This window comes from Rhinolophus sinicus, chromosome 18 (genome assembly GCF_057876585.1).
Source record: "Rhinolophus sinicus isolate RSI-liver-muscle chromosome 18, RSI-T2T, whole genome shotgun sequence".
NCBI lineage: Eukaryota > Metazoa > Chordata > Mammalia > Chiroptera > Rhinolophidae > Rhinolophus > Rhinolophus sinicus.
In genome coordinates this window covers 27,071,573-27,098,520 of record NC_142518.1, presented here as the reverse complement: position 1 = coordinate 27,098,520, position 26,948 = coordinate 27,071,573, and the positions used below count along the sequence as shown (strand labels likewise).

General features: G+C 32.7%; 1 protein-coding gene across 1 annotated transcript in view; it reads right to left on the bottom strand.

Moving 5' to 3' along the window:
* The window catches only part of CFAP47 (cilia and flagella associated protein 47), a 372,118-nt gene that overhangs the window by 255,627 nt on the left and 89,543 nt on the right, over positions 1–26,948 (bottom strand). Inside the window, exons 22-25 of the mRNA XM_088794865.1 lie at positions 24,045–24,186; positions 20,920–21,014; positions 15,731–15,890; positions 800–995 (exon numbers count right to left, since the gene is read on the bottom strand). Of these exons, the coding sequence (XP_088650991.1) occupies positions 800–995; positions 15,731–15,890; positions 20,920–21,014; positions 24,045–24,186 (593 nt within the window). The remainder of the gene's footprint in view (positions 1–799; positions 996–15,730; positions 15,891–20,919; positions 21,015–24,044; positions 24,187–26,948) is intronic.

Genomic DNA, 26,948 nt, shown 5'->3' with positions numbered 1-26,948 from the left:
ACCACTTTGGTGATTAAGTTATATTACGTGGCAATGATAAAGAGACTTTCCATATATAATTAAGGTCCCTAATCAAATGAATTTGAGTAAAGCAAAAGGGAGATTACCATGGGTAGATCAGACAAATACAGGAGATCTTAAAATAAGGTTTAGAAGTCAGAGACAGAGAAGTCAGAAAGATGGTTTACTTCTGCTTTGAATGAGTAAAGGTCCATGGTATGAGGAGGAACCACAAGGCCAGGACTTGAGGGTGGCCTGTAAGATCTGAGAGTGGTCCCAGCCAACAGCTAGCAAGAAAATGACGTCTTAGTGCTATAACCGCAAGGATAAATTCCACCAACAACCAGAGAGCTTGGAGGAGAACTGAGCCTCAGCTGAGACTGCTGCTACAACTCATGCCTTGATTTCTGCCTACTGAGACCGTGAGCAGTGGATACAACTGAACGGACCCAGACTCCTGACCCAAAGAAACTATGAGATAACCAATTCATGTTTTAAGGCACCAAGTTTGTGGTAATTTGTCACACCGCAATAGAAAATTAATACACTGAGTTTTTAAGCTTGCTTCTTATACCGTGAAGAGAGACGGATCAAAAATTTTTATAAGAAAATTAAATGACTAATTATGAGATAACTAAATGGGATTTTTTTGGTATTTTTAACTTGAATATACAGTTAAACACTGTAATACTTTGTTCCAACTATAGCAACAAGTCAGACATTGCTTATGACTCATAAAACACAAATACAAACAAAAAGCACATAAGGAAAATATGGTAAATTCACATGAAGCATTTACCTGAAATAACTTTGAGGTAAAATGGTGATATCCATCACAGCTGTTACATCCAAAGGAACAGGGGTGAAAAATATGAATGGAGGTTTAAACAATAACGTAGGTGATTTTACCTCTCCAACCAGATATAACGTTTGATAGCAAAATGGATTATCATTTAAACGTAAAGGAATATTAGCTGTGTATTTTCCAAGATGATCTAATTGGAAAAAAATTAAGTATTTTAGATTAGTTCACACACACACAAAAAAACCAAATTTACATAGTTTAAACCTTACTAAATATTAAAATGTACTATGAAGTTACAGCTCAGTGGAGCAGAATAGACTGCCCAGAAATTGGATTTATCCTACCAAGGAACTTAAGACATGTAATGAAAAGTCACTGATATAAAAATCTTTCAAAAGCACACTATGTCTAAAAATAGAGCAAGTCTCCTTAAAGCAGATTCATTATTATGGAAAAACACATATACCTTAAGGAAACAGTGGAACAGGACTTCTTTTTTTTATTGTTTTCTGTGCCTTAATAGGAGCAAATCAACTCCTTAGTATAAGAATTATGAAGATGAGGTCACATAGACCTCTGAGATCTAAGTTTTATAAATGTGTTATAGGCATGTTTAATTTTTTAAGAGTTAGGTTGGGATCCTAAGGAGGAAAACCACAGATTTGACCACTTTGGCTCAGCTCCATACTGAAAGAAAAGTTAAAGGAAATGTTTCTTATTTCCTTCTAGATTGTCCAGTCCATTTCATCTGGATATAAATGCTAATAGAGACATAAAGGAGAAGCTCTGTATAGAAATACAAATGGTGGCTTTAGCTGAACTAGCTTTGTTCTGCTTCTTTCAGAACCACACATAGTAGAAACTGAGAAGAAATACACAGAAATACATAATGAAACCTAATTATTTTTACAAAATAAACTTCAGAATACAGAAAATTATTTGATGTATTCTATATTTTCAGAGTTCTAAACAGAGGTAATAAAAGATGAAACTTTGTTTTAAACCTAATCACAGTATCCTATGTACTGTTTCTCACACATAAAACTAAAGCTATTATATAACAGCATGCTAATAAATGTAAGACATTAAGTTAACACAACACAGTGCTAATAGAACATTATTAAAAGAGAGAACACATAGCTCAATGAACTCTCTAAAAAGCTGTAATAGGTTTCTTATCCTGCCTTTTTTGTCGATACCATAGCCAGTTGCGGGTATTTTATTTAGATCGCTACATGTATAAAACACTAGCATCCCAAAAATTCTGATACAAGTAATTTACTGAGGGACTGCTCTCAGGAGTAAAGGGGGAAGCAGAACAGGGCCACCCGAGACAGTGGTGGTAGTGAAGCTTAAACACCTAGGCATCTCTACATGAGACATCTTCCTTCAGCCAAAGGCTGTCCTCTGGAGAAGGAGAAAGACGTAACCTATCAAGAGTCAACACCCACACGTGACAGATGGATAGAAAAGTCCAGTCATGGGAATCTGGATGGGCCCAAAGAGCACATACAACAGGTTACAATCCTAATACTGCTTCATAACTAAGAAAAATTAGGAAGAATAACAGGTAAGTTACTATAATACCCTTTTAAACAGAAAAATAGTTTGGAAATGGCATTTGGTATGCTTATCTAGTTATAGCACATAAACTATAAATGGACTGAAGCAGATGCTTTAAATTAGAGATAAATACTAGTAGTACAGACTTTCTCAAAAATAAAAAAAAATCTTCATAGTTATTTATTCAAGCACCTTCGTGCTTCTCCTTTATTCTGGTCTGCTTAAAAATGTTAGCTGTCAATACCCTCACGTCCTGAAGCTCATTACCAGAAAAATTCCATGTTTTCATGCTGCAGGGATTCTCATGTTGAGAAATTTCTAGGGTTTGTGCACCCTGGGTGTCAGGCTTAGAAACATGAGGCTATTTCCATGAGAATAAAGAACACGCTTATTTAATGGGAGTAAGAGTCTAGACAAATTCGATTCAAGAACATTGATTCAGATTCAGAAGGAATTGGAGATTTGCTTAGAGACCACTGTGAGTCACCTGTGATACCATGTTTCCCGGAAAATAAGACTTACCTGGACAATCAGCTCTAATGCATCTTTTGGAGCAAAAATTAATATAAGACCAGGTATTATATTATACAAGATCTTATAGTAAAATAAGACCAGGTATCATATCATATCATATCATATCATATCATATCATATCATATCATATCACATTACATTACATGAGACCCAGTCTTCTGTTACAGTAAAATAAAACCGGGTCTTATATTAATTTTTGCTCCAAAAGACTCATTAGAGCTGATTGTCCGGCTATGTCCTATTTTCGGAGAAACACGGTATCACATCCCCAGCCTCTGTCCCTGTGGCAGTCCAAGGAAAGGACAATAAAGGCAGAGTTAAAAGTAAAACCACCTCACTAAAACTCTTCAAAGCACTGAGAATATAAGGGAGCCCTTCTAGATGGCCAGTATAACAGGGTCTAGCCAGAGTACACCTGCCCCACCTGAGGTGATAATAATGGCAAAATGTGCATCTACAAGGCAAAGGAAATAGAAGGGTACATAAAGGCCCTGACCATGGCTTCAGATAAAAAAAGGCTTACTCCACAGTCAGATTACAAGAGGAGAAAATGGTAGCACGAAAGTATAATCAATCATCAATGCCTGCCAGAAAACAATGGCAGATGCTACAGGACAGCGCAAAGAACAAGGCCAAGATCTCACCAGGTGGAACTGGAAGAAATCTTAAGTCAATGAGAGACCCACGTTCCTCAAGCGGCTGGGAGAAAGGAAGCAAGCTGCTTTCTGTGCTGCTTATTACCCTGGCTTTCTAATGCTCCTATGACCTGGAGATGAGAAGTTATATTAATAAAATGATTGGAATCACATACATGGGAAGCCATGTGAAAAAACTAGAGAATAGACCAGAATTAAAGCAAAGGGGTCCTGTCTAGTGTGGAAAAACAGATTTTGAATTGAAAACCAAAATGATACTGTTGAAAGTTGTCCAAAAAGAAACTGATTTGGTCTACCAGGTTTGGTTTTGTTTCAAAACAAGTGACTGGAAGAATTGTTAGTTATATGAAACACAGATGTGGAGTAACACCTCTTGTTCCCACTTTTAAAGTAACTTTTATTTTACTGGGATAAGAATACTTAATATGAGATCTACCATTTAAACAGATTTTTAAGGGTACATTAGAATATGTTTATATATAGGCACAATGTTGTACAGCAGATCTCTAGAAGGATCTCATTTTATCATCTTGCATATCTGAAATTTTATACACCTTGATTAGCAACTCCCCATTTTCCTCTTCCCCAACCCCTAGAAACTACCATTCTCTGTTTCTATGAGTTCAACTATTTTAGATCTCTCATATACCCTGTTTCCATGAAAATAAGACCTAGCCAGACCATCAGCTCTAATGCGTCTTTTGGAGCAAAAGTTAATATAAGAGCCAGTCTATATTATATCATATCATATCATATCATATCATATCATATCATATCATATTATATCATAATGTATTATATTATAATATATTAAAGACCCGGTCTTACATTATAGTAAAATAAGACCGGGTCTTATATAATGTTATATAATGTTATATAAGACCCGGTCTTATAGTAAAATAAGACCAGGTATCATATCATATTATGTTATATTATATCATAATATATTATATAATATTTTATTATACCCAGGCTTTTTGCTCCAAAAGATACATTAGAGCTGATTGTTCAGCTAGGCCTTATTTTCGGGGAAACACAGTAAATAGAATCAAATAGAATTTGTCTTTCTATGACTGGCTTATTTCTCTTAGCATAATGTTCTCAAGATTCAATCATGTTACATACAGCAGGATTTATTTCTTCTTTAAGGCTGAATAATATTCCATTGTTAGTATATATCACAGTTTCTTTGTCCATTCACTTATTGATAAACATTTAAGTTTCCATATTTTAGTTATTGTGAATAGTATCACAATTAACATGGGAGTGCTAATATCTCTTCAAGGTCCTGATTTCAAATCCTTTGGATAAGTAACGAGATGAGGGATTGCTGGATCATACAGTAGTTCTATATTTAATTTTAGTAAACTCCACGACTGTTTTCCAAAGTGGCTGCACCACTTTGCATTCCTGTCAACAGTGTACAAAAATCAGAGATTCTCCATATCCTTAACACTACTTGTTGTCTTTTGTTTTTAGATAATAGCCACCCTAACAGGTATGAGGTAGTATCTCATTGTGGTTTTCATTTTCAATTCCCAAATGATTAGTGATGTTGAACACCGTCTCATACACCTGTTGGATATCTATATGTCTTCTTTGGAGAAATATCTGTTTAATGACTTAGCTCATTTTTAAATTGGGACATTATTTTTTTTTTGCTATTAAGTTGTAGGAGTTCCCTATATATTTTTGGATATTAACCCCTTATCAAATATATAATTTGCAAATATTTTCTCCCATCCCCTAGGTTTTCTTTTCACTTATTTGTTTCCTTTGCTCTGAAGAAGTTTTCAGTTTGAAGTACTCCCGCTTGTCTATTTTTGCTGTGTTGCCTGTGCTTTTGGTGTCATATCCATGAAATCAGTCAAGACCAATGTCATGAAGCTTACCCTCTATGTTTTTTCATTATAGGAGGTTTTACGATTTCAGGTCTTATGTTTAAGTCTTTAATTCATTTTCAGTTGAATTTTGTTTAGGGTATAAGGTAAGGGACTAATTTAATTCTTTTGCATATGGATATCTGCTTTGCCCAACACTATTTATGAAAGTAACTATCATTTCCCCATTGTGTATTCTTGGCACCCTTGTCAAATATCAGTTTACCGTATATGTGTGGATTTATTTGGGGGCTCTCTAGTCTGTTCCATTGGTTTATATGTCTGTAATTTTTCCGGGCCACATTATTTGATTACTGTACTGGCTTTATATTTTGAAATCAAGAAGTGTGATGCTTCAGGTTTATTCATCTGTTTCAAAGCTGTTTTGGCTATTTGGGGTCTTTTGTGGTTCCATGTGAATTGTTTTCCTATTTCTATAAAAAAAATGCCAATGGGATTTTCATGGGGATTGCACTGAATCTGTAGTCACTTTGGGTAGTATGGACATTTTAACAATATTGTCTTCTAATCCATGTACATGGGAAGGCTTTAGACTTGTTTGTTTTTTCTTGAATTTCTTACATCAATGTCATGTAGTTTTCAGTGTATAAGTCATTCACTTCCTTGGTTAAGTTTACTCCTAAGAATTTTATTCTTTTTGATACTACTGTAAATGGGACTGTTTTCCTAATATCCTTTTCAGATGTAGTCATGTGTCACTTAATAATGGACATATGTTCTAAGAGATATGTTGTTAGGCAATTTCATCATTGTGCAAATATCATATACTTACACAAACTTAGATGGCATAGCCTACTATACATCTAGGCCACACGGTATAGCCTACTGTTCCTCGGCTACAAGCCTGTACACCAGGTTACTGTATAAAACGACATGAGATTAAGTCACACACAAGAGAAAATGATGCAATTAAGAGACATGGTAAAAACGAGATGGATGAGGCTGCTGCCGGCATAACACAGCATACTGTTTTACAGTACACTTTTTTAATAAGCAGAAAGAGTACACTCTAAAACAATGATAAGAAGCATAGTGTAATAAATATATAAGCCAATTACATAGTCAACTGTTATCATTATCAAGTATTATGTAGTGTACGTAACCATATGTGCTATACTTTTATATGACTCTCAGCACAGTAAGGTTCCTTTACCCCAGTATCACCATAAATATGTGAGTAATGCATTGCACTACAACTTCACATGTTGACTTTGTATCCTGCAACTTGAATAAATGTAGCGGGCCAGCCGCCACGAGTCGAACGGTTCCTGACAAGGGGAGTGGGAATGAAAGAAGGCACTCACACTTTGATGATGGCGATCGCGGACCCCAGTGTTCCTGGAGACGCTGAGTTTATTCTGTCCCCAGAATTTATACCTTCTGTGGACGTGCAGTTTAACAAGTACAAAAATGCATTACCTAGTTAACAGTGAATCTTTAACTTTAACACAGGAGACACAAAATTTACTGAAACTCCCAAATGTAATTATCTTATCAATAGCCCTGATAGGCATCAGCCTTCTGTTCTGGGAACTGGCCACTCCCACCACATTCCTGAGCAGCATGCAAGCTCTCTCCAGATGCAGGCAGAGACAATTGCTTCAGGGGGAGGAAATAGGTTAAGTATAAACTGAGCCATTAAGGCTTTAAAGTTAACTGCAACCATGGCTCCCCACAAATAAATTTATTAGTTATAACAGGTTTTCTGGTGGAGTGTTTAGGGTTTTCCCTGTATAAAATCATGGCATCTGCAAACAGGGACAACTTTACTTTATCTTTTCCAATATAAATGCACTTTATCTCTTTTCCTTGCCTAACTTCTCTGGCTAGGACTTCCAGCACAATGTTGAGTAGAAGTGGTGATAGTAAGCCTCCTTGCCTTGTTCCTGCTATTAATAGTAAAGCTTTCACTTTTTCACCATTGAGTATGATGTTACTATGGGCTTTTTATATGTGGCCTTTATTATGTTCAGGAAATTTCTCTCTATTCCTAGTTTTTTGAAAGTTTTTATCATGAAAGAGTGTTGAATTTTATCAAATGCCTTTTCTGAGTCTATTGGGATGATCGTGTTATTTTTTACCCTTCATGCTGCTAATGTGGTTTATCACATCAACTGATTTGCGTACGTTTAACCATCCTTGCATCAGAGGGATGAATTCCACTTGATCATAGCATATGATCCTTCAATGTAGTGTTGAATTCAGTTTGCCAGTATTTTGTTGAGAATTTTTGCATCTATATTCATCAAGGATACTGGATACTAGTTTATTTTCTTATGCTCTCTTTGTCCAGATTTGGTATCAGGGTAATGCTGTCCTCATAAAATGAGTTTGAAAGTGTTCTCTTCAATTTTTTGGAAGAGTTTGAGAAGGACTAGCATTACTTCTTTAAAGATTTGGTAGAATTATCCAGTGAAGCTATCTGGTCCTTGGCTAGTCTTTGTTGATAAATTTTTAATTGATGATTCAGTCTTCTTAATAGTCACAGGTCTGTTCAGCTCATGATTTTTAAAAGATATCTTAGAAGGAAACAAATGCTTCAGTTTCTAATGGAAGATAAGGACCAAACACTGAAAAAACCTAAAGTAAGATACAAGTGTATGTTAAATATGTAATTAATGTCCAGGTGATGTTAGTGGAAATGGTGGAACTAGGACCTCTGAAAATCCAGTCCTCCACGAAAGCAGCGACAACACTGGGAAAAACTGGCAAAATCAACATTTTCAGAACTCTAGATATTAACCAGAATCTTGCAATAATCCAAGGAGCATTTATTTAAGAGAAATTCATAAACTTCAGTAATAACAGTAAGCTCTACGTTGTTTTAACTTGTCTTTTCCCATCTGCTCTCCTTAGCTCTGTGTATCCTTAAACCAGCAGTGTCTCTATCAAGGTAGGCTAAAACCCAGCAGCCTAGCAAGCAAGTGGAGGGAACACAATGGGTTTTGGAGCTTTCCAAAAAGCCCCACACCCAGAAAATTTTCACTATTTGACCACTCTGATAGCTCCCGGGGTGGGAGGGAGGGGAAATTCATTCTAACAGCTTTCTTTTATTTTATCTAACTCAGAGATCACTCAATAGGAATACCTCAGGGTATTTATTAAAACAATTATCATACATTGTTTAATATCACAGCTTGTTTAATATCTGTGGCATTGATAACATTTTTGGCAAACAACAGGCTGACCAAAACTTAAAGGAAAAACAGAGAAATTAGATATTCAATAGAGAATTTCAAAAGCTCTGATTTATTTCCTGTATACATAACCAAGGAAGACCTGTGAAAATCCTAATTTCTCACCTCTGACTGACCTAGAGGTTTTACACAAGAAATAAGTGAAGGCCAAGGCAGAGTTGTAAATTGCTTGAGTGTTCATTACATACCCCAACACATGTACAGAATTTCTCAGCAAAGGATGGGCAATTTATTGATTTAAAGCATAAGGAAATCACTGTTAATCATTAGGTAAGAACTAAATTAAGAGACTTTAGTGGCCACACAAGAAAGGAAATACAGACCTTACAGAATTAGTTCTGAAATGCCACTAAACAAATGAACAGTAACATTAATAACAACAAACAAAAAATTGCAACAACTGCTGAGTGAAGGTAAGGTTCTCATTTCCATAGTTGGCATATTATGTTATTTATAATGCCCCGTTTTCGAAAATAAAATTTTGACAGTGTGCACCTGATGCTGAATAGTGATGGGTGTCGACTATGGTTTAATATACATATGTTATATAATATATACATATATTATATATATTATATAACATATATAGTCATGGGATGCGGAGTGCAGCACGGGGAATGGGGTAAGTGGAACTGTGGTGGCTATGTGTGATGTTGGAGGGGTGGTAGATTAGGGGAGGGGGGTTGTCATTTTGTGAGGGGTATAAATGTCTAACTATTACATTGCTTTGTACACCTGAAACTAATAATAAAAAAGAAAACTAAAAAAACAAAAATAATAAAATAAAATTTTGAGACACACAAAGAAACAAGAATGAATGATCCAAACACATAAAAAAGGCTGTAAACAGAAACTGCCCCTGAGAAAGTTCCAAGCATTAGACATATATACAAATGTGTATATATATATATATTACATATAAATAATGGCATTGAAATGCACAATAACTGAAATTAAAAATTCACTAGAGAGATTCAAAAGTAGATTTGAACTGGCTAAACAAAGAATCAGCCAACATGAAAAAATGTTGGTTGAATTTATCCAGTCTGAGAAACAGAAAAAAAGAATGGATGAAGAAAAATGAACAAAGCCTCAGAGATCTATAAAACACCATTATGTATACCAATATAAAGCAAAATGAGAATCCCTGGGAGGGAGAAGAGAAAGAGAGGCAGAAATACTATTTGAAGAAATATTGACCAATAATACCAGAAACTAATGAAAACCATTAATCTAAACATGTTAAGAATTTTAATGAATTCCATGTAAGAGAAACTCAAAGTGATTTACCCTCAGATACATTTGTAAAACTGCCAAAAGCCAAAGAAAAGAAAGAATATTGAAAGCAGAAAAAGAAAAGTGACTCATTATACAAGGGATCCTTAATAATATGAACAACTGCTCATCAAAAACCATGAAGGCCATGCAGTGTGAAGACATATTTAAAGTACTGAAAGAAAAATACTCAACCAAGAATTCCATATCCAACAAAATTATCCTTCAAAAATGAAGATGAAATTAAGACATTCCCAGATAAACAAAACCTGACAGACCTCATCATTAGCAGACCTTTTCTATAAGCAATACTGAAGGGGGTCTTTGAAACTTAAATAAAAGAACACTAGAAAGTAACCTGAATCACAGAAAGAAATAAAGAGGTAAAGGTAAGTATGAGTAAATATAAATAATCACATAAAAGTAGTTTTATTTGTAAGTATTTTCATTGACTACCTGATTAAAAAGAAACTGTATGAAGTATTATAAAACTCTGTTGATGGGATTATATTGTGCAAAGTTGTCATTTGTATGATAGTAGTACAAAGGAGGAGGATGCTATATTGCAGCAAAGTTTTTATATACTATTGAAATGAAGGTGGTATTAACTTAAATTACATTTTAAGGAGTAAGATGTTAGTTATATTTTCTATATAGTTATATATGGGAAACCACTAAGAAGATATCTCAAATATTTATTCTGGGGAAAAAAAAGGGAATTTAAATGCTAAACTAAATATCTAATGTAAAATCCGGCAGTCACAGAGGCGAGATAAACAAAAAATTAAGATATACAGAAAACAAATAGCATAAAGGCAGATGTAAATTTTTTCTTATCTTACTTCATCAGTAATTAATCAGTAAATGTAAACTGATTCAATAAACCAATTAAAAGTCTGAGATATGCAAAATAAATTTTATAAAATGATCTACGTGCATGCCATCTACTGAAGACCCTCTTTAGATTAAAAAACACAATACAATTGAAAGTAAAAGGATGAAAAAATTATATACATGCAAATAATAACTAAAAGAGAGCTGCACTGACTATGCCAGTAACAAACAAAATAGATATTAAGTAAAAATTGCTACTAGGACAAAGAAGTGCATTACATATATTGATAATAGGACAATTCATCAAAAATATATAACAATTATAAACATATGCACCTAACAGAGCCACAAAGGACATGAAGCAAAATCTGGTAGAACTGAAAGGAGAAATTATAATTCAATAATAACCATTTGAAACTTCAATACTCCACTCTCAATTGTGGACAAGACAACTAGGTAGATCATAAATAAATAAACGACTTAAAAAGCACTATAAATGAACTAGACCTAAAAGATATCTATGGAACACTCAACCCTACAAGAACAGATACTTCTCAACTGCATGTGGAATATTTCTCCAGGGAAAGTCATATTCTAGGGTACAAGGTAAGCTTCAATACATTTAAAATGTATTGAAATCATACAAAATATGTTCTGCGACAACAATGGAATAAAATTCGAAATCAGTAACAAAGTGAAATTTTGGAAATTCTCAAATATGTGGAAATTAAACACCACACTCCCAAATTACTAAACATCAAGAAGTAATGGCAAGGGAAATTTAAAAAAATAACTTGAGATGAATTAAAATGAAAATAAAACATACCAAAACTTATGGGATACAGCTAACGCAGTGCTCAGAGTGAAGTTTAGTGTTACAAATGCCTATATTAAAAAAGAAGATAAATTTCAAATCAATACCTAACTTTGTACCATAAGAAATAAAGAACAAGTAAATAACAACAAAGCAGAATAGAAGACGTAATAAATAATAGAACAAAAATTAATTGAATATATAGGATAATTTTTTTTAAATTAATAAAATAAAAACTTGATCTTTGAAAACATCATCAAATTAAAAAAAAAAAAAACCTTTAGTAAGAATGACCAAGAAAAAATGAGGAAGATTCAAATTACAAAAACCATGATATAAAAGGGAAAATCACTAATCACTTTACATAAACTTAATAAAAGGATTACAAAGGAACACAATGCATAGTTGTATACAAAGAAGTTAGATAACCTCGATGAAATGGACAAATTCCTACAAAGACACAAACTACTTAAACTGACTCAAGAAGAATTATAAAATCTGAATAGACTTACAAAAAAGTATTGAAGTAGCAATCAAAAAACTTCCCACAGAGACTAGCCAAACCCAGGTATCTGGCTTCATCGGTTAAATCTACTAAACATTTCATGAAGAATAAAAATCTTCACAAAAATAGAAATGATGGAATACTTCCCAAGCCATTCTTTAAGACCAGGGTAACAGAAATAAGTACTTCTGTTTATGACCAATTGATTTTCAACAAGGATACCAAGACAATTCAATGGGGGAAACGATATTTTTTTCAACAAATGGTGCTGGGACAAGTAGATATGCCCATGCAAAAGAATGGGATTGGAGCCCTACCTTAGGCCATATTAAAAAATAACTCAAAATTGATCATAGATCTAAATGCAAGAGATAAAATTATACAACTTTGGGAGAAAACATAAGAGTAAATAACCATGACCTTGGGTTATAAAATGTTTTCTTAGATATGACACTATAAAGCCCAAGTGACAAAAGAAAAATGAGATAAGTTAGACTTCATCAAAATTAAAAGATAATTTTCATCAGTTGTCATAATCAGAAGGTGAAAAGACAAATCCCAGAATGGAATGAAATATTTTCACATTACATTGTGATAAGGGAATTTTACCCAGAATATATAAAGAACACTGACAACTCAAAAAGACAGCTGAATTTTTAAATGGACAAAGGATTTGAATAAACACCTCTCCAAAGAAGATACACATATTTACAATATGCATATGAAAATATATTCAACATCATTAGTCACCACAGAAATGCAAATAATAACTACAATAAAATATCACTTCATACGCGCCAAAATTGCTATAATAAAAGAAGAAGGGTTGGTGAGAATGTGGAGAAATTGGAACCCTCAATCATTGCTGGAACCCTCAATCATTGCTGGAATAAACTGTTACAGTTGCTTTGTAAAACAGTTTGGCAGTTTCTAAAATGTCAAAATAACAAATTATCCTAAGATCCAAGAATTCCACTCCAAAATATATACCCAAATAAATGAAAACATGTGTGTTCCTAACTATTGTATTCATAAGGGACAAAAACATAGAAACAATCCAAATGTCCATTAACTGAATGGACACTAAATGTGCATGAATAGACAATATGTGATATATCCATACAATTATTTGGCAATAAAAAGGAATGAAGTACTGATTCATGCTACAACATGAACCCTGACATTATTACACTATATGAAAGAAGCCAGTCACAAAAGGACGAGCATTGTATGATTCTATTTATATGAAATGTCCACAGTAATCTTATTCTTAGAGACAGGAAATAAAGTAGAGGTCAACAGTGACTGAATGGAGGGGGAGATGGGGAGTAACTACTAATGGGTATAGGCTTTCCTTTTTCAGGTGATAAATATGTTTTAAAATTAAGACTGTGGTGATCATTGTATAACTGAGGATATCTTAAAAACCATCACGTTGTATACCTTTAAAAGGTAAATTTTATGGTGTGTGAATTAAACTTTAATAAAGTTCTTATCTAAAAAAACAATACTTTAAAAACTAATGTCATCTGAGTGTACACTTTGTCTTTCTTAAGGTATCTAATTTAAAAATAGAAGAATGTGAGGCAAAATAGAAGGCAACTTTTTCTTCTAGTAGTCTCATCTTCTTAATCAGCAGTAAAACAAGTAAGAAAACCAGAAAAGGAAGGCACACTTCCTCTGGAAATAATTACTAAGGAAAAGTTCTGAGGGCTGTATTCAGTAACACGTGAGCCAGGAAAAGGAAAAACTGTCTGCACTAGATGGAAATAAATAGTGGCAACCAAAGGGTCAAGCAGATGCTATTCCAGTTCCAACTCAAAAGGCCTCTATAACTCAACTCCAACTCCCAAAGGTTCCAGTCTCCACCCAGCTGTTTGATCCTGAAAAACCCAGCACTGTTATCCAATCTGCTAGCTTTGATCTGCTAGAGGCTTCCTCACACTAACTCAATGCCTTAGAGATGGAGAAGTCTCCAGAACTGATTAAGAAGACAGAAGGATTGAATGATGTATAATCTTCCACAAAACACACTAGGTGGAAATAAAATTCCAAATTATTTCAGCAAATTCTTGAGACATTGAGAGCAGAAAGAAATTCTTACTATTGACTTTTATTTTTTCTGTGGATAAGTTCACTGATACTGTTTCCCCTTAGAACTGATAGGAAAATCTATTTTTAAATAGGAATTTTCAAAGGTTTAAAGATAATCACATATAGAATAGAAATAGGATGTATAGTATGTAGAACAAAAACTTGATCGATACATAAAATTTAAGAAAAACAGTAAGAAAATATGAATAAAATATAAAATAAAATTGCTTGAAAATGAACAAATATATAACATAAAATATGAATAAATTAAATTCCCCTCTTAAAAAATCACATTTTAGGCTTGCTCAAAAACATAAGCAAGGTCCTTTGGTTTGTTGGAATTTATTCTAAACTTAAAAGACACAGATTAAAAATAAAGCGATATATCAGCCAAAGGCAGTAAAAGGGAAGACAGTGGCAATGTATCACACAAACGGCATTTAAGAAAACAGAATTTTGTAGGGAAAAAAACATTGTTTTAAACGTATATACTTTTTTATAAAAGATACATTAGACATAAACTTTCTATAACATCTAAATATACAAAGCAAAAGTATTGCAATCAAAATTTTAACAAACTGTCATTGTTTTCAGGGACAGACTGCAGTAACAATTATAATGCAATTGGAATATAAATGCAATATAATTGTAATATAATAACATTACATTAACAGATACAGGAGGAGAATAGGGAGTAGAGAGGGGGAAGAGGAAGAGAAAAGATATAAATATTGTAAATGAAGAGACAAATTTATTAGTTACCATGATTTGATATTATAAACTATTTACTTAGAAAACAATGTAGAATGATATTTGAAAAAATTCCAGATCAAACCGAGAAGTTTAGTACAGATACATCAGATAAAATATAAATACATTCTTTTCATACAGTGATAGTTAATTAAAAAGAATGGAAAAATTCTCATTAGCAATAATGATGCATATAAAATAAAACTTCAATTTCTGGAAAAATATGCTATTCTTTAAATGAAAAAACTCAATGATGTGCTTTTTTCTATTAACGGAAACTGGAAAAAATAAACTACAGTTCGTTTAGAAAAGTAAATGTGTAAGAACTACCATGAATTTTTGTAATAGGTATTTAATGAGAGAAAATCTGTCATACCAATTATAAAAGGATACAATAAAACTGTTGTAATTAAAAAAAACAACAGAAATGAAGTTGAACTATAGGTAAACAGAGATGCTAGTCAGCTTCCCTCAAAGAAAGCAATCCAAGAGTACAAGCCAGATGCTGCAATGCCTTTTTTCATCTAGCCATGGAAGTCACAAACCATCACATCCATCGTATTGCATGGGTTATATATCAGACCTATTTGATGTGGGAGGGGACTACAGGAGCATGAAGACCAGGAGGTGAGGATCACTATATGCCATTTTTTAGGATGGTTACCACAAAATTCTAGTAAGAAACTTCTTAAAACTGTTTTAAGAACATGTAACAAATAATCTAAACTTTTGTATACATGATAAAATAGTACATGAAAAACAAACTTAAATAACAAGAAGAAATATAGGGAGAAGTACTTACTTGGACAGAAATATATCGAAATACTACACTCTGTATGTGGTTGTAGAATCCCACTGAGTGCGCTAAGCTTGAATGTGCCATCTTTGAAAAGTTTTCCAGTCTTACTAATATCCAAAATCCACCGTACATCTCTTGATGTAAAATTATGTAAAACGAGATCCTGTTAACACACAAAAAAGAAATTTATAAACATGACAATATACAATATAAAATTTAGTTAGCATTAACACCAACTTGATGGGCCTATGTACAGAATCAAGCAATTAAAAGTGGTAATCATAGATAGAATGTTTTAAAAGTGATATTAGGCAAACAAAGAGGTATGCAAATATGTTCACAGTTTATTAACTATGAAAGGTACACAAAGGATAGAAAATGAGGTAAAAAAAATCAAACTTGTGATGCTGGCTAGCAAAAATGCAGAATAACAAAACCTTCATTCACGACTGTGAGAATGCAAAATGGTACAGTCACTTTGGAAGAAGAGAGTTTGACAGTTTCTTATGTCTACCGTATGACCCAGTAATCCCACTCCTAAGTATCAGTTTAAGTGAATTGAAAATTTATGTTCATGTGAAAATCTGTATGTGAATGTATAAAAAAAACACTGTAAAAAAAAAAAAGATTTCCTTCAACTAATGAATGGATAAACAAAATGTGGCACACAACCATACAATGGAATAAAATTTAGTGATAAAATAAGGGAAGTATTAATTCATACAAAAAGATAAACGAATATTAAACATATTTTACTAAGTCAAAAATGGCTACTTATTATGTGATTAAATTACCTGTCATTCTAGAAATGTAAAATTATGCGGATGGAAAAAAAATCAATGATTGCCAAGTGTTGGTGGGAGGAGGAATAGCTGACTGCAAAGGAGTTACACAGAGAGATTTTAGTGTAAGGAAACTATTCTGTATGGGACTGAAGTGGTAGATAAATTATTCTATACATTTTTCAAAACCCATAGAACTATAAAGAGTGAACTTAAATGCATGCAAATTTTAAACAATCAACCAAGATGTTAGGGATCCCAGGACAGACTGTAGGTTATGACACTTTATTACAAATGTACAAAATAACCTCACTGATGTTAGTGGGGGTGCAGAGGAACAGCCTAGGTAACTTTGGAAAACTATATTTTTGACCGGAAACTGTAAAGTCAAACACAAAAAGTTACTCTTTATAAAAATGTACTCGAATTGGTAAATGTGTTAGCACTTCTAACAGGCTATAGGTTAAAAATTCTGAAACTTTTTTACTAGCGCACGAGGGTTAAACAAATAACTAAATAAATAATAAATAACAGAGGTCAGATTTCTAATTGTCAGAGAAAGGAGTTAAAAATAAGCAAGGGAGAAAGAGTGGAATTAACTTTGTGGTCTTGGATTATTGTCACTGTCAGAGATAATCAGTTTGAACTCATGTTGAGAGGGAGAGGGAGAGGGAGACAGAGATAGAGAGAGAAAGAGAGAGAGAGAGAGAGAGAGAGAGAGAGAGAGAGAGAGAGAGAGAGAGAGAGAGGGAGAGAGAGATGAGATGACAGAGAGATAGATAGACAGACAGACAAACAGACAGATAATTATAGACATATGTGTATTCATGGGTTAGTATACACACAAGTATTTCCTGGCTCTATTTGTCAAATGGGTCTAGTACACGTGTCACATCAGTAGCACCTAGCACACCTGGTGCAGAGATCTTGGCTTCTAAATACCATTCTGCCATAAAATGTACTGGTGTTTCTTGGAGAAAATGTTGATTCAAGTAAAATAAAAGATGAGCCTGGGCCATTTATAGTGCCAGAAAATAAGAGAATGCTTAAAAATAATAATGATGAGAGAGTATGTTAAAGGTCCAATCTAAGAGCTTCCAATGACCAAAGTTGAAACAATTTTAGCAACAAAATAAGTAATGTAACAATGGGTTATAACTGAAAGCATAAATGTATGGGAGACCATACTGATATAGTATGCAAATACATACATACATACATACATACATACATACATACATACATACATACATAGAAGAAAGGAATAATTTTTCTTACAGAAAAATTCCACGTAATATTCCCCTCCAGAAAGTGGAGTGTGACACTATACCCACTGAGTACGGGCTAAAATTGACAACTCATTTTTGAAGTATAGATTGTGGAAGGGTAAAAATAATTTATTCAACTTTACAGTGGATATACTTGGCACATATCACCAGTGATAAGTCATGTTGATATCATGTGCTCCCTTAACGTGATGTGACAAAAAGGACATTTTGCCTCCCTGACATTCTTCCTCAAAATCCATGAAAAATAAGAACCCAGTCTAGTCAAGTGGAACACATCACACAAACCAAAATTAAAGAGTATTCTGAAAATAATGCCAGACCAGTCTCTTTAAAATTGTCAAGGTCATAAAAAAATTAGCAAGATTGAGAGTCTGTCACATATCAGAGGAAACGAAACGAAATATGGAATCCTGGATTGGTCCCTGGGACAGTAAAAGGATATTAGCGAAAAACTGGTAAAATCCAAATAGAATCTTGTAGTTAGTTAATATTGTACTAATGTTAATTTCTTAGTTTTGAAAATTGTCCTATGGTTATATATGGTATTAACATTAGGAAAAGTTGTGTGAAGAATACAAAGAAACTCTCAGTACTGTCTCTGCAATGTTGTGGTAAATCTGGGAGCTAGGGGGATGACGTGTGTAGATTCATCTTTTCGGTGTGACGTACTATTAAATTAAACCTTAAACTGAGGTTTTTATTAACTTTACTCTTCAAAAATTTGAAGGGTATAGAATGATCCATATAATTGTGACAAAAAAATAATGTACTTTGTTTCTTTCTAAAGCTTGATTGTTTTAAAATATTTAGAATACAAAAATAAGTAAATTTTATTCCGGATGTCTCTGAGTACTTAAGCATCTATTTAATAATTGTATACTCTGTAAAAAAGTTCATTTGCACCTCATGAAGAAAACAACACCTTTTAAAATAGAAGGTGGGCACGAAATCGTCCTATTTGAATGCCTCATTTTTCTCATTCTGAAATTAAGGAAGTGGTATTAACTATTCACACTTTCTGTATCCTATCCTACGAACAGTACTGATATAGTCAGCTATAGAGAAACACTTTAGGTTCTTTAGTATTGTTATTTTTCTTCATAATTTTATCAAAATAATATATGTACACAGGTTACACAAATAGCTCAAAAATGCTCTAAAACAGCTGTCCCACTCAACTCCTCATCCACAGTTCTGCTTCCCAGAAGCAACCAATTTTAGCCAATTCTGATTTGGATTTTCTCTACTAGTTATACCTTATTCTAAAATGTGACATTGATATGCCTTGCTTTAGGTTATTTATGGCTGCCATAACAAATTACCACCAACATCCTGGTCTAAAACAACACAAATTATATTACAGTGTTGTAGGTTAGAAGTTCAACACAGATATTACTTGACCAAGATCAAGGTGCTGGAAGAAATTATGATACTTTCTGGAGGCTCTAGGGAAGAATTTCTTTCCTTGTCATTTCATTACCAGTTTCTATAGGTCAGACACATTCTCTGGCTGGTGGCCTCCTTCCACTATCTTCAAATCCAGCAACACTGCATCATTCTGCCCTTCTTCTACCATCACATTTCCTTCTGATCACAGTCAGAAAAAGGTTCTGTTTTTAACCACTTGTGTGAGGAGCTTGGAACTACCTAGGTAATCTAGGATAATCTCCCTTGCTCAGGGTCCTTAATCTTAATCACATTACACATCAGCAAAGTAACTTTTGCAATATAAGGTAGTATATTCACAAATTCCGGGAATTAAGAATTAGACAACTTTGGAGGTCATAGTTAGTACTACCACATGACTATTTCACAATTTATCAGATTCAGATATTGCATCTTGATTGCCCACTAGTAAAGTTGAGGATTTAGTTCATTTGCATTACATCCACTCCTCTCTTCACCTTCCAATTTTGGATATTTATATTAATTCTTCCATTGGCCACCTGGTAACTTTAAGCAATGTATTTATATCTCTAGTTCTTTTTCTGTCAACTTTAGACAATTCCCTTTAATTACCCACTATGTGAGTTTCACTCTTTCTTCTATTATTCTGAACCTTTCTGTCAATGTAACCTTCACATACACACATACACTGTACATATTACACACATCATTTTACATATAATACATTACATATGATCACATTTTAATTCTGCTCCATAAACATATTAACACTTCTCTGTATTATGTGTTTTATTCTGACTCTGTAATTATCATCCATGGCAAATCCAAGTAGTGTATTAGTGTCACATTTCCTTCTCTGTGGGGCCAATGTGACATCTTTGCCACTCAAAAGACTAATATAAAATAATATTGAATGTCAACTGTAACTGAAAGAAAAGGTCTTCCTTTTTATGCTTCAGTCACATTTTAATTTCAGAAGAGACCTTTTATTGTCCTCTGACTATAATTTCATGTACATTCTGCTATTATTTTATGGATCTAATGTTAAATATTTTCTTCAGATAAATGTTCTTTAAGCTATAGAGGTTCAAAATTTATTGTAGGAAAAGGAAAACTATAGATACAAATTTCTACAATGTATGCATGAGCTTCCTTCTTAGGCATGTCTTTCTTTTCTTTCTAGATGGATTCATAATTAGAAGAGCGGCAGAGCTATCTAGTAAGAAAAAAGAGATTACCATAGAAGTCACTTTATTATATACCTAGATTTTTTTCAATTTTTATTATTACCTCTAGCCACATTCACTTACCTGTATGGAACATATTTCACATTAATTTTAATCATAGCTTCCACTTGTACAAGGAGAGAGGTATAATTTAATTCTATTTAAAATAATTTGAATAGTTCTATCAAATATATGCATATATAAAAAATGGTTTTGTATGTGTTTGTATACTTGGACAATTACTTCTGAGAAATATGAGGTATATATAACATATATACATACTTCAGAGAAATGAGCGATATATTACATATGTTTGCAAGTTACATATGCATATATATATATATATATATATATATATATATATATGCATGCAAGTTCTCTAAAAATGAAAGTAGTCTTATAACACATGCTTCATAATAATAAACTCAATAAACTACAAACCATAATCAGAAAAACAGTTGTAAACTGCACCAATTCTCTATACATACCTCAGTTTTTGTGACCTTCTTATGAGGCGTCATCGTATATGATGGGATTTCAAATATAAAATCAGTGCTGGATAACCTCAATGGAACTTGCACTACTATGAAACAAAAGTAAAGAGACTGATAAAATATAACAGATACAAATTCATAGATAATTCTTCCTGTACTTTTCAACATGCAACAATAAAATATACAATTATTTTCTATATTTATATTCCCAACAAGACAAAAATAAATAAATTTTAAACATTTTTAGTGTATCTTGGTTTTCAGCACATCCATAAAGTTCCAATTTTGTATTTTAAATGGTAATTAATTACAAGTAAAATAGAAAAATTACCCTTGAGACAATAGAATACAGAATATAAGAAATATTGAGCTGAGGAAAAAGTAAAAGTTAAAAAGATCCCCAAACAAGAGTTTGCCCAATGTAGTAGTGAAGTGAAAAGAAACACAGAAGCTATTGTCTGTGTGTATGAGAAACACCAAATTGTACACCTGAAACCTATGTAAATTTACTAACACTTGTCACCCCCCAATAAGCTTTAATTAAGGAAAAGAAAGAAACACAGAAGCAAAAGTTATGGGAACGAAGGGTATAGATAGATAGATAGATAGATAGATAGATAGATAGATAGATAGATAGATAGATAGATAGATAGCATATCATAACATTCATACATGAAAAAGAAAATGGCTATTCTATTGAAGACTAGAATTGATAAAATCTGTTAAAAAAATACACTAGAGAAGATATTATTACCTGATTGAAAATCCTATCTTTTTTAATCGTTTTATTTTTTAGAGCAATTTAGATGTACAGAAAAACTGGAAGGTGAAGAGATTTTCCATATACCCCCCTTCCCCCACCCCACATGCACAGTGTCCTCCATTATCAATATTCTCCATCAACCAGTGGTGCATTTGTTACAATGATGAACCTACAATGACACATCAGTATAACCCAAAGCCCACTGTTTACACTAGGGATCACTTGTGGCACTGTAAACTTTATGGGTTTGAACAAATTTATAATGACATCTATCCACCATTACAGTATCACACAGAGGCGATTCATTGCTTTAAACATCCTCTGGTCTGCCTATTCATCTCTCTCTCTCAACATCCCCTGGAAACCACTGATCTTTTCATTGTCCAATTTTGCCTTTTCCAGAATGTCATGCAGTTGAAACGATACTATATATATATATATATATATATATATATATATATATATATATATATGTATGTATGTATGTATATGTATATATATAGACATATAGACGTATATATATACATATATACACACACACATATGTGTGTGTGTATATATATATACATATATATATACACACACACATATATATATATATATATGTGTATATATATATATATATCCTTCTGGGTTTGGCTCCACTTAGTAATACACATGAAAGGTCCATGGGATCTGTATCAATAACCTGATAGCTCATTTCCTTTAAGCATTAACATTCCACTGTTGATTAACATTCCACTTTGTGTACCAAAGTCTATCCATTCACCTACTGAAGAACAGAAAGGTTGCTTCCAAGGTTTAGCAATTATAAACAAATCTGCTTTAAAACATTTGTGTAGAGGTTCTGATGTGAACGTAAGTTTTCAGTTCCTTTGGGAAAATACCAAGGAGCAAGATTTGCTGGATTGTATGGTAAGAGCATGTTTAGTGTTGTAAGAAACCATCCAATGCCCTCTTCCAGCGTACCAGTATCATTTATCATTCGCATCAACAATACAATTTCACTAGCAATTGCAGTCCCACCAGTTCCCATTGTTCCACATCTTCTCCAGCATTTGGTGTCAGTGTTCTGAATTTTGGCCATTCTAATAGATGTGTAGCAGTGACTTATTATTGTTATAATATGCATTTTCCTGATGACGTATGATTTAAAGCATTTTATATGCTTTTTTTTGCCATTTGTATATCTTCTTTGGTGAGGTGTATGTTCAGATCTTTGGCTCAGTTTTTTATTTGTTTGTTTGCTCCTTGAGTTTTTGAGTTCTCTGTATATTTTGGATAGCAGTTCTTCCTCAGATGTATCTTTTGCAAATATTTTCTCCCAGTCAGTGGCTTGTCTTTTGGGGACTTGACTGTTTTTCACAGAGAAGACATTTTTAATTTTAATAAAGCCCTGCTTATCAATTATTTCTTCATGGATCTTGCCTTTGTTGTTGTATCTAAAATATCATTGCCAAACCCAAAGTCACCTCGAGTTTTCCTATGCTATCTTCTAAGAGTTTTCTAGTTTTGAATTTTATATTTAGGTCTGTGATCCATTTTGAGTTAATTTTTGTGAAACACTGTAAGGCCTAGATTCATTTTTTTTTTTTTTTTTGTTATGTATGTCCAGTTGTTCAGCACCAAATTTTGAAAAGACTATCTTTTCTGAATTGTACTGCCTGTATTCCTTTGTCAAAGATCATTTAACTACATTTCTATTACTAGGTGCTAAGTGCAAGTATTATTGACAACGTAATGCGAGAACTATAGAAACAAAATATAGTATAGTATAGACTAGATTTAACTTTTCTGAAAAATACTTAAGCATATATAATAAACTGCAAAGCCAAAGCTTTTCAAAAGTATGGCTTACACAGTGCATTGATTTTATACCTGAATATTTGGAGAAAATGAGAAAATAAATATTCAAAAAATATTTCAAAATTTGAATATACTTATCCTTGTTTACATGTACTTAGTCCTTTAGCAACCTATCCCTTTGGAAAAAAATATTTTCTAATATAAAATTTCCATCCTTTCATTGTACAGCCAATGCACTTTATTTTAATAGTTTAAATTGTAATGTAATCATTTTAAAACTGCCCACAAAATGAATAAAGTACTAAAATTACCTTTTTTAAAAATGATATCCTATTTTTTAAAGCAATGGTCATGCATCTGAGATTATAACTCTGCTATTAATCAAAATTCAAACTCACAGACTCACAGTTTAAGTGAAACACACAGCAATTATATCTAATTTTACTTTCTACTATTTGTATTTTTAAAAAATATATTTTGATTTTTTAAACTTAGCTTAAGTGTAAATATATGGTTTATGCACATCAATTGAATGTTTCATATTACATACCAGTAGCTTGAACAAAACACATTCGAATAAATGGTGTTGTCTTTGGAGTCATAGCAGATTCTGATAAGTGACACTGAGTATTAAGTTCTGGAGCATCGGAGCAATTAATTCGAACTTGAAAGCTAAATTCATATGTTGCCACCTGACAGACAAAAAATACATTACACATGTGACTATTTTTGCTATAAGAAATCTGTGATACAATTTTTATTGTACATGTAAAATGTACAACTTGATGATTTGATATACACATGCAAGTACATGATGAAATAACACCACAATCAAGTTAATTAACATATCTATTACCTCACATAGTCTTCTTTTTCTTTGTGAATGTGTGTGTTTGTATGTGTGTGTGAGAGAGAGATAAGAACACTTAGGATCTATTCTCTTAGCAAATTTCAAGTATAAAGTACAGTATTGTTACCAGAACTACCATATTACCCAGCAATTTTACTTCCAGGTATTCATCCCAAGGAACTGAAATCACAATCTCAAAGAAATACCTACACTCCTATGTTCATTATAGTGCGATGCACAATAGTCAAGATATGGAAATAACCTAAATGCCCACCAAAGGATGAATGGATAATGAAAATGTAGTATTATAGATACATGCAGTGGAATATTTTTCAGCTTCAAAAATAAAAGAAAATCATGCCATTTGCAACACCATGGGTGAACCTGAAGGAAATTATGCTAAGTGAAACAAACCAGACACAGAAAGACAATGTATGATCTCACTTATATGCAGAATCTGAAATAGTCAAATTCATAGAAGCAGAGAGTAAAACAGTAGTTACCAGTGGTGCGGGGAGGAGAAAATGGGGAGATGTTGGAATAGGGGTACAAAGTTTCAGGTATGCAAGATGAATACGTTCTGGAAAGCTAATGAGATACTACAGATTTAGCAAAACAGCAGATTAAAAATAGACAGCTTTCCAAAAAGAAAATTATTTTGTAACATTGAAAGTAAATTTTTCAAAATATGAGTTGGTTTATTTTTCTAAAATAATTCCAGAAATAATTCTTAAGAATAAAAATATAAAATTTAAAAATAATTTCTATTAATTCAAAATGGACCAAAGGCATAAATATAAAATCCAAATATATAAACCTTATATAAGAAAATATAGGAAAAAATATCTTTGTGATCCTTGGTTAGGCAAAGATTTCTTAAATGTAAAACCAAAAGAACCATCTATAAAAGAAAAAAAAACGATAAAATTGTACTTTATGAAAATTCAAAACATCTGTTAAAGATAATGTTAAGGAAATAAAATTATCAGCCAAACACACATTTCTGACAAAAAAAAAAATCCAACTTGTATCCAAAATATATAAAGAACATTCAAAGATCAATAAAAAACCTAATGAAAAACTAGGTAAAAGATTTGAAAGACAATTCATAAATGAAAATATACACATGGCATATTATCACACGAAAAGATGTTTAACATCATCAGACATTAAGGAAATACAATCAAATGAGATAACACTTCACACTTATCTCAATGGCTTAAACAAAATTGACACACTGCAAGACAACTGATCCTGTCTAAAACATCCATGGACACATGTGGTCCATGACAAAAGTTCCTTGAAATTTGGCTCTGTCCAAAAACTCCATGCTTAGAAAACATCCCTGGGTTCAAAGAGCCCATAACATTTATTTCTATTTTTGGTTTACAGGAATAACACATAAAAAATACTACATGTTTAATCAGTCCAATAATTGTGTTGTGGCTGTATTGCCAATAATAACACTTGTTGCCTCAGTAGCCTAGCTGGTAAAGGCACATGGGATTAAGTAGGGTGGGTCAGGGTTTGAATCTTGCAGAAGAGAGAGATTTCTATGAACTATGGACCAAATGTCTCCGTGGATGTTTTAGACAGGACCAAATGTCCACTAATTAGATGGCATTACCAAGTACTGATAAAGATATGAGCACCTGACACATTTATACATTGGTGATAGAATGCAAAAGTTTACAGTCATTTTGGAAAACAGTTTTCCAGTTTCTTAGAAAATTAAATATTTACTTAATATAAAGCCCAGAACTCTCAACCCTAGGGATTTACCAAAGAGAAATGAAAACTCCTTCATACAAAAACTTGCATGTAAATGTTTATTGTGGCTTTATTCATAACTGCCAATACCTGAAAACAAGCCTAATTCCCTCCAAATAGTAAATGGATAACAAACTTTGCAAATTCATACAATAGAATAATTTTTAACAATAAAATAGAATAATTCATAGAATAGAATGCAAAATAGATTAAAGCATAATAATATGGATGAATTTCAAATTCATTATTGTGAGAGATGCCAGTCTGGAAAAGCAATATACTTTATCATTTCATTTATGTAAGTGAAAAGGCAAAATTATACAAACACAATGAGATCAGTGTTTGCCATAAACTGGAGGAGAGGAGAGGCCGACTACAAATGGGCACAAGAAAAATTTATGAAAGGTGATAGAACTGTTCTCTATGTTGATTTTCATGTTTGCTATACAACTGTATAATATGCCAATATTCATATAACAGAAAGAAAACTTTATTGTATCATATATTGAAAATAAACGAAATGAAGTTAAAGCTAACTCCTTAGCTCTGATTTTTATATATCTGGATTCAAAATCTAAAACAGACTAACAATATAGGCATGTAGTCAAATGAATCATAGACGAATGAATACTTAGAGCTTCATGTCATCTTGGCAATTATATAGTGCTAGCATTCATTTTTAAATGAAGAATGTGGTTCATCCTTGATTAAAAACAGCAAAAACAAACAAACAGAAAATGAGTTTGCATCAAAAATGAGAAAAAGAGCCAATTTTGATGTTTAGGGCCCACACCAAAATGAAAAAAAAGGATGACATTAGTCAAATGGTGGACA